General features: G+C 33.9%; 1 protein-coding gene across 1 annotated transcript; it reads left to right on the top strand.

Moving 5' to 3' along the window:
• The first annotated feature begins 7,133 nt into the window (after positions 1 to 7,133).
• Positions 7,134 to 9,801, top strand: LOC117112806. Its single transcript, XM_033255979.1, has 2 exons — positions 7,134 to 7,193; positions 9,075 to 9,801. The coding sequence occupies exon 2, from the start codon at positions 9,087 to 9,089 to the stop codon at positions 9,489 to 9,491; it is 405 nt and encodes a 134-aa protein (XP_033111870.1). The 5' UTR covers positions 7,134 to 7,193; positions 9,075 to 9,086; the 3' UTR covers positions 9,492 to 9,801.
• Positions 9,802 to 10,294: the final 493 nt, after the last annotated feature.

Raw genomic sequence — 10,294 nt, 5'->3', positions numbered from 1 at the left:
AGGTGGGGGATGCAAAATAACTGTCCCTTTGCCTCCCACAGATGGTCATACACATTGTATTTCTTATTCTTCTTATCAATCAAGTTTATGTTATAATATGCAAAACATTTTCATATGTTAGCAACATTATGTTAGGCCCTATTCAGATATATTTTAATGCCTTAACATAACATTGATATTTTAGAAGACTAGAATCCAATATGGACTCCTCCACTTAAAGACCACTTTTCTGTGGTCCCAAATTAACAAATTTCTTTTTTTTGTTATTATTCTAATTAGGGACCGAAGCTACTAAAGGCCATAGAACCTCAATCCCAGAAGTGGTCTTTAATTTGAGGGAGATCTGTATTTGAAAATCAGATCAGTAAATAATTTTTTTTTGTTTTGTTTTTGTTTATGTATATAGTGTTTTTTATATATTTTTATTAAGAGTATTTTGAAACACTTTAATTAATAGTTGTTGATCCACCCTCTGATAATACAATTCTTAAAATATTGTGATTTTCATGGAGTTTTCATAAACTAAAAATAACCATATTTGGTACTGTATTTGTTTTTCATTTTTTGATTTATGAGGTATGAGAACTGCTTAGATTTTTTTTATTTAGCCACCCTTTATGCATACTACTTATAACCATATTTAGTTGAATATATCCCCCGGGGCATGCATTTATTGTTGAGAAGGGTTTTGAGGATGAATTTATTTGAGGGAGGTGTTTTCGAGGGAAACTTTTTGGTGTGATATTATACATATATACTCAAATAAACGCCCATTAGTTTCATTGTAAATGTGGAACTACAGCACATAATTACTGTCAAAATGTGTTAGTACGTGATTATAAAGTCTACAGTAATTGATCCCAACCAGGTTAGAAAAAGTGCATTTCTACTTGAGTAGAACATTAATGGAATGTGTTGAATGTTGCATCCAATAGTTTTGTTTACAGTCACTTGGGAGGGGGTGTTTTGTTTGAGGGAGGCATTTATTCTAAATGAGACTCTCTTCGGGGAGTTTATTCGTGTGAAGCCTTTATTTAAAGTAAGGCGTGTATTTGAATAAATACAGTGTTTGATAAATCTCAGATACAGTGTCTTAATAAACTTAGTTTATTAATATCATACGATAATTAGTCTTTTTAATAATAATAATAAAAAATATTTATAATACTTCTCTCAGAGGCACCGCTACTGTCTCCAGCCCATTTGGTTTGCTCTGCTTGCATGTGCCCTATCAAAATATAATAATAATAATAATGATAATAGTTTTTTCTTATATAGCACATATATGCAAGCTCTCAATGTGCTATAAAAATAATTCCTGGCTACCGGCTTGTAGTTCTGTCCAATGATGATCCCACATGGAGAGGAAACATTAATAATAAAGTACAGTTTACCATCAATATATATTTTTTCACTCACCCTTATTTAATTAATTATGTTTCTTCTTACAGATAATAGCAATGAAACAAAATTTGTTTTAGAAATTAAAATTCTCACATACTGATTACAAAATATCCTACAAACAATTGAATGAAGTTGAAGAAGACTCGCTAGGAGATACTACAAAACAAATTGGGTGTATTTGCTATGATCATGTTGGCAGTGATGTAGCGTGGGTGTGTGTTTGTATGGCAGTTGGAACATTGTTAACGCCACTCAAAGTTCACAGCAAACCCATAACAATAATGGCGTTTCCAATTAATGTCAGAGATCACGGGCGGAAGAACGTGTAGCATTAAATACGGTTTACTGGTCGTGATTACAAGACGGCGAACAATTTCCAAAATAAGCAGGAAGATTGTACTTGGGACAATTATGTTTGGGAAATTATGTTATTGTTGATAATTAGCATGTTATTTACTTGGCAAGGAAATGATTGTTAAGTTTTGGTTTACAACAAGCTATATACCTCTCATATTATATATCATCTGGTCATTGCACACCAACCATCCCTGAGCATTCACGAAAATAAAGATATACTTTTCAATTTATTTTTTGGCACTTTGAGACAATTTCTAGTATATAAGCAAACTATTAGAACATGTGACTCATCATTAAAGTGCCTACATCTGTTAAAATATCAGAGGTTGAAGTTCAAAGCTGTTCATCCTTTTTTTGCCAGGGGGCCTGTGGTCAGAATGGGATGAAGCATATGGTCTGAGTACGTCTGGGATGTTCTCTTGCTGTTGTGGTATGGAGGTGGGGAGGGGGATATTGCCCTTGGAAGCTCTAAAGTTGTAGAAAAATTTAATCTATTGCTACTGTGATTGAGGGAGTGGGAGAGACAAGAGATCACCACTAATCATTGAATGAATGCAATTAACACTGGCATACAATTAGCAACCTTGGTACATTGAAACAGATTTTTTGTAGCATGCTCTTACATATTATTACTACTTTTACAATTAATTTTAATTCCCAGTATCATTGTTATTTTTTATACAAATTTGTTTTCTTTAACAGCCTTTATTATGTTTATAGTACTTTCCATTACTAATATTAAACAATTTAATTTCATCTATCAGTTGTTCACTCTGCCCCGACACTATTATATCATACTACTCGTGACGTGTGCCGCCAATGGAAAAGCTTAGATTTTTCAAATAAAATATATATTATTATCATATTTTATCGATATAACTACAATTTTAATATCAGCGAATCTTGAAATAATTATTTCTATCAGCCTTACGTAACCCAAGACAAGGAAGAATAAAAATACTTATTACAAAAGGACAGGGAAAGGTGCCCTGCTTTGGAACATTGGCTTATGTGTATTAGTGGCAAGAAATATATTTTATTATATTATTTTATTTATTTTTTATTTTAATCAATAGCGACTTAATCACTGTCCTACTAGATACTGTAGGTGGCAATCCCTTTACATGGCAAACATAAACACATGATGCTCTACATAAACAAAATCTCATAATTAGACTTATGGAGTGGAGTTATAATTGATTGCAAGGCGAGCATCTTACCCACCGATCTATTTAACTCCATTCAATGTTAATTACAAGTTTGTTTTTTATATTTTAATTTGATTTGTCATCCTTAAATCATAATTAGTATTTCATGGTTAGACCCTCTTGCTGCAATAAATGTAGCCAATATGTATTACATTTGTAATGTTCAACTTACACTAACTCAATCATTATCCTTGATTTTATAAATTCAATAAACTCAATCTTACAAATGATAAGGTGTTTTTTTGGTTTTTTTTAATTTGATGTGTTTTCCTAATTACGAATCATTTTAGGATTTCATGATTGGACTGTCACTGCAATAAATGTAGCAAATATATGTTATTACATTTGTAACATTCAATATACACTTACTTTATCATATACTTGATTTTATAAATTTATGTTATTTATATTATTCATTTATTAAATTTTGATTGGTAATATGAAAAAGGATTTTCTTAAAAAGAGGACCTCTAGAGTCCTGCAAACTTCTTGGATCATGGGCATTATTTCTGTGCTCTTTCCAGTCTAGTATTATGGGGGTTGGGGGAGAACATGGTGCCACGTGTGGAACTGCATGCCTAGTACCAGGTTACCCAGATCCAGTCAGCCTGCTATTAATATTTTCAAAAATCCTTAAATTCACATCTGTTGACAGATTCATATCGGATATCATAAGTTGTTTAATCTTTCAAGGTTAAAAAAATAATTTATTGGTTTCCTTCAGTGTTGTCCTTTCGCAATGCTATGTGGAGCCCTGGGCTTCTCTTTGATTGGAAGTTGTTGTATGCTCAATACACTACTGCCTTTGAGTATATGGGGTGAAGGTTAGGGTCTAGTGGCATATCTAGAAGTCTTGAAAGTGGGTGCTAATGGGGGGCACGAGGGTGAGGTGGGGGCTCGATGATAAGTTGAGGGGTGGTAATTCACAAAATAAGGTGATTTTAGGTGATTTTTAACTACTTGACAGTGATTTTTGTGGTGGGGGGGGGGCACGACTCGGAGGGCACGAGTAATTTTTGGAGGGGCTGTGCACACCCCCTAGATACACCACTGGTAGGGGCAAGGTAGGGGCAAAGTATGATCATCTACGTTAAATATTTATGTTATTTTTATATTTTTTTCTTTTTTATACTAATACAGTTGATGGATCTAGTGGTTTTAAACCCGAGGCCGACCGCTATCATTTGTATGTGTCCCTGGCATGCCCCTGGGCTCATCGCACTCTTATCGTACGTAAGATAAAAGGTCTAGAAGACGTTATCCCGTATACTGTTGTTGACTGGTTGATGGGACCCAAAGGATGGAATTTTACGGATAAGGTTAGTAGAAACCAGATATGGTTTTATATCATACTCAAGAATCACTGCCATAGGCAGCACCCAGCCAGCTTTCTAAATTTTTGAAAAATAAAAGAATCAAGGAAAATAATTAAATTTTTATTGAAAATGAAGTCTGACAGTGTCACTACCGGCTATCTATAAGGTGCCATAGCCTACAATTTGTCGTACCTCAGCCCCAACCATTTATTTATATTTATTAATTGCCCTTTCTGTACTATTATTGATTTATACAGTGTTACACTGAAAAGAAATATATCTGCAGTGTTATAAACAATGATAATGATAAGAAGAAAAATAATTGATATAAAACATTATGTTAAATGATTTTGGAATGAAAATATTGTTATTTCTTGGAATTTCATGTAGTAGTTCTTTCCAGCTTTAGGATGATCGATTTAATGTTCTTTGTGTCTACTGATTTGAGAATTAGATATGTGGACATTCTTGACCACTACCCTCAATACTCTGTACACAATAAAGTAACACATAAGCTGATATAGTGTGATTCGGTCGTGGTTAATACGGTCCCTATAATGAATTTCCCGAGTAAAAATTCTTTAAAAGTTGCCAACAAGCCAAGTGGCAGGGTGCCATAGTGCTCTAGTGTATTGGAGGAGGAAAATATCCATGGGTTATCAGTACACGGAGCAAGTGAATTTTACTCAGCAACTAGAAAAGGAGTCCAGTAGTATATCCACTCGAGGAGATGCCTAAAATTGAAATTACTATGCAGACCACACTGCCTCCATTGGTGTGTACCAGCTACGCCCATTGACACATTTCCCTGCAAAATATTCCACCAGGTTGTTGTGGGTTTGTCTATGTGTGTGTTTAGAATATGTGCTTTTGTTAAGGTAAACTTTAAAGACAAATATTGAGGAGCATACGGTATTTCAGCATTTGAAAGTCATAAGAAATAATTTTATATTTCCAAATCACATTTAGTGCATTCTATCCGAGGGCACTTAAAATATAATCAACAGAATTCTTGATGGGTCTGAGGTGGTACAGCCCCTTTATCTGGGAAAGTCCAGGTACCTCTCTATTTTCAATTCACCACTGAGTACTTGAGCATGTATTGAATTCTGTTTAGATTTATCATGCAGCTTCAATTATTTTTTATGTATTTTTGTATAGTAGTTTATAACATGTCATATTATTTGTATTTTAGGAAACAAATTAAAAAAAGTATAATACATACTCCAATAATTATAAATAATAATAATAATGTATTTCTGTATAGTAGTTTTTATAACATGTCGTATTATTTGTATTGTAGGAAACAAATTAAAAAAAGTATAATACATACTCCAATAATTGAAATGCACGCCATAGTGTTGGGATTTAATATTTCAACATTAATTGTCATCATCAGGAATAATTCCTGATGATGACAAAAATAATGTTGACTGCAAATCAATATTGGAGTAAGTATTATTCTTTCTTAACTGAGTTTAATCAGTGCACCTTTTCGTTTTTGGAAAACAAAGTCAATATTAATTTGAAAGATGATCTCTGATCGAGATTGAAACATCCAAGGAAACATGACTTTCTTTTTGGTTCAATCAAAAAAGAAAAGTTAAATTCTGCTGTTAATAGAAACTAGATAAATTTTTCAATAATAATTGTATCTTGCTTGTGATTCAGGTTTCTCATGAGTTGTAATCTATTACGGATGTTTATTATTGTTATTAAAGTTCTTCATTATCTGTACAATATTAAAATTTGGCAGTTTGAGGCGCTTTCACTCTTTCACTTATTTGCAAATATCTAAATATGAAATATGATTTTAACTCAATATTATAACATAATGTAAATTTTCTGATAAGTACCTCTCTCAAAAGGTGTGGCTCCCATAGTGGGGGCACTTACAAGAAGGGGAGGGAAATTTTTCCCCCAATTGGTGGAATATTCTTTCTCCCAGATAATTTTCATTCCCCCAGTTTTTCCCCTCCTGTAAAAGCATAACACTATTATATTGCTTTAGTGAAGTTGATACAGAGCAATTAGTTTTTAATTAAAAACAAGGCAGTGTGTTTAATAAAATCTTTATTTGTAAGAAAATACTGTGCATTTAAATAAAAATATACAAATACATGGATGGAAACTTCACCTGTTGGTGTTGCGATTTAAAAAAAAATTATATTTGTATCTACAGTTTGCTATGAGAATACTTTTACCCCCTAAAATTTTATCTTTCCCTTCACTTCAGATTTCAGATACAGGCACCGCTACGAAACCCTCATATAAGTGTTGAACCGAACATGATACTTAGATATTCTCTACACAATGCACTAAATCAAGAGTAGGGGCCTACCTATTATTAATTAATGTTTCTTGATATTTGCATTCTTGGGAAATTATTTAATAATCAACTTTTCACATACTTGGTTTATTTATTTATTCTTTCTTTAGACTGCATGCACTTTCAGTATTTGAGTACTGATTTTCAAAGTGGTACAGTTACAAACAAACAATGAAATAGAAAGAAGATAATACAAAAATAAAGTCAAAAGAAGATTCATTGTAAAAGTTAACTTAAAAAATTTATAAAAACCAACTACTTTATAAATAATAAATGTTTTCCTTTAACTATACACTACTTATATTTTGTAAGTACCTACTGTCTGGTGCATTGTACCTATTTATGACTACCTATATACAATTATGATTGTGCACTAGTTAATATGTAAATTATATATGTAAATTATATATTCTTTTAATAGCAAACAAATTATTTCTATTATCAAGCAGTGTTTGAACAATTGTGGTATACACCATATCCTAGAAATGTGAACAGACTTTGACCCTGATAAAAGAGGAAGTTCATGTGCATAATACAATTTACTCTTCCCTTGACTTTACTCATGGAAACACTTTTAAGGTACGTTGTGTGTCTTGCTAAGATATTCTTTTGTGAATAATAAAGACACAAACAAGGTGTTATATATAGAGGGCTGGGAAGTTGCATCTGGTACGTTCTGATACTTGATCTAAGTTTTTGTATATGCAATGCACAGTAGGCTAGGTCTACTCTATGCAGTGTAGGCCTGTCACGCCAAAATTGGTCCGGCCCAAAAAATGTCCGGCTGACAGAATTTGGCCGTCAAAATCGGTCCGTCGGACTACTAAAATCGGTCCTCCGGATTGATTTTAGCCGTTAAGACCGGTCCCGCTTGGATAAAATTAGTCCGCATTGGCCTGGCCACTTCATTTGTAACTCATCTGCTATTAGCAGGGTATGATTGTTTCTCCGTGGAGTGGAGGAAAGTATGCTTCTCACACACTTGCAAAGTCTTTTGCAGTGTGACAGAATCCTTCGTTAAAGCTTTTGAGGAAGTGTTTTATCAAACCACCTGGTAATACTGGTTATGCATTTCCTAAGCCTAGGCGATACACACAGCGTGCATTATTTTCGGTGGCCGTGGTTAGGCCTACGTTTGGGCCTAAAATGAAACACAAGACTGATTTATTATTTTTAAATATTCCGTATTATTGTGTGGGGTATTGGGTCATACAATAGATGTTCTAATACATGAAGTAAAGTAGTAAGCATTCTCAGAATTGAATGCATTTATTTCGTCGCGGAGCACACACAACCAAAACAAAACAAGGTAAAAAAATGAACTAGAGCGGACCAACACGATTTAAGACCACATCGTTTAACTTCTTTTCGTACTTTTACACCAAAGGGTTTACTGGGCACGAAGCTTCACTTAATTTTCACCAGTGATTTCACCTATGATTTCACACATACAATAGCGAATGAAAACATATTAGGCTATATAATAAGAGATAAGGCCTATCATTTGATTACAAAAAAATATGAACAACGTTATAAAAATACAAGTTATAACTATTAAATAGACGCTGGACTGATTTTGGCTTATGCGAACTATATTTGGCAGGTAATTTTAAAGCCAAAATTGGTCCAGCGGACCGATTTTTGGCCCCTGACCCCGGAATTTTTCTGACACCCCTATAGCCTATGCTATAGGATAGGCCTATTGGGCTAGCAGAGCTAATTTATCAGAAAATGTTGGTTCTCAAAGAGTCTGTGGTTGGGATTTGATGATACAGCGATAAATTTTAGGGAATTAACCAATTCGTTTAAAAATTTGGGGGAAAACTGGATTTCTCATTTAGTTACCCTCAAACTAATTTCTTGAGGTCGTGGATTTGATTCCCACACAATGCATTTAGGAACGTACTAGCCATACAGTAGAAAAGCACATCAGGTAGGGCAAACACCATTTGTAAAATCATATTAAAAATTTTACTGTTGTTGATAAACAAACACACACAATTATTTGTACCATATGTGCAATTTCAACACACACCCTTAATCAAAAATCGCGAAAATTGAGTGTGGGTGAAAAAAAAGGCTTTACAATATTTTCTTTTGTCTTTAGTTTATATAACATTCTAGACCACTCATTAAATTCCTGATGGCAATATTCATAATGCATTTATATCAATGGCGTATCAAGAATTCTTGAAATGGAGGTGCTGATGAGGGGCACGAAGGTGAAGTGGGGTGGGATTCGATGATCATTTGATGGGTGCTAATTCGCAAAATAAGTTGTTTTTAGGTTAATTTAACAACTTGATCGTGATTTTTGTGGGGAGGCATGAGTAATTTTTGGAGGGGCGAACCCTCATCCCTCCCCCACCAGATACGCCACTGATGGATATACAGTAGGCCTAGTCTTGAAATGACAACATTTATTTAGCAATTAACCAGCCTTATTCTCTAAAACCTCAGCAGCACACAAAAATGGTGGAAATCAAGAGTAACTGCAGATATGTGTGTGTTGAACTAGGAAAAAATGTCAGTCTAAATGCTGTCATAGAAGGAATTGATGAGAAACATGTGATAAGTTGGCTACACAATGGAAGGGAGATTACTCGAGGTGAAGAATTTATAGGCGAAGATGGTCTTAGTGAACATATTTTTCTTCGAGGAGGTACCAATGGAGTGTTTACACTTGAGATAACAAATGCACAGTTTCTTGACAAAGGGACATACTCTATTAAAGTATATGAACAAGGCCACGACAACAGCCTGTTCGAAATTACTCAAAAAGATGTAATGTTGCTTGAGGTTGATTCCTATAGTGATGATATGGACATGAGGCTAGAAGGGGCGTTGGTGTCCGACTCCGAAGAGTACGGAGTTTGACTTCGACGAAGTCAAAGTGGACGTGGTTTTTCATTACTAAATATGTATTGAAAGTTTTCAGGGGGTGAAGCCCCCAAAAAATATGACAACTTATAAACATAGTAGGTTTTAATTGGGTGTAACCATTCCAACAAACACACAATTTCTATACTGTTTTATTGCTACAGATTTAGCATTTACTTGAGGTAATTTGCAGTATTTTATAGAGTAGACCTTTAATACTTAGCTGTTAATTCTTATGAACAATACTGCCTCCAAGAAACCCTTGAAGAGACCCTCAAGTATATCAACGAAGTTAACTTGACTTAATTCTTATAATGCTGTCTCTTATACACATCTAGATGTGTATAAGAGAAAGTTATAGGGTGATTTCATGTGAACCCTAGTTGACCATTGGCACTGTAACTAATTAGTATGATTTTGTCATCACAGGAAACGTACGTAATGCCTATGTAGAGAAGTCTCGAACATTACGGTACATTGGAGAGAAACAAACACTAAATTGTACGTTTATCTTCAAGATGCAGCCCGTGATGCAGAAGAAAGTGCGTCACATTCACACTGTATGAATAATGAACACGTTTTGTTAAAGTTTACATACACATTATTTTTCTGTTTTAATTTTCCCTATTGTCCAAATATCTCATAATTAAGCTTGGTTTTGCTGTACGCATTCTGCCTCAATTCATAACAACATTTTATTTATATTTATTTTAAAATATATATTAGGCCTATACAGAAACGTCGTTATAACAATTATTTCCTACCTAGTAAATGCTACAGTGCAGGGGCGGATTTAGGAA

The sequence above is a fragment of the Anneissia japonica genome, unplaced genomic scaffold, assembly GCF_011630105.1.
Source record: "Anneissia japonica isolate Jap-2015-1 unplaced genomic scaffold, ASM1163010v1 scaffold172582_len1462937_cov174, whole genome shotgun sequence".
Classification (NCBI taxonomy): Eukaryota; Metazoa; Echinodermata; class Crinoidea; order Comatulida; family Comatulidae; genus Anneissia; species Anneissia japonica.
The sequence above is the reverse complement of the archived record's forward strand: the minus strand, read 5'-3'. Positions and strand labels throughout refer to the sequence as shown.

Excerpts from the sequence above, each read along its gene's own strand:
- LOC117112806 (XM_033255979.1), top strand. The coding sequence starts at position 9,087 with ATGGTGGAAATCAAGAGTAACTGCAGATATGTGTGTGTTGAACTAGGA.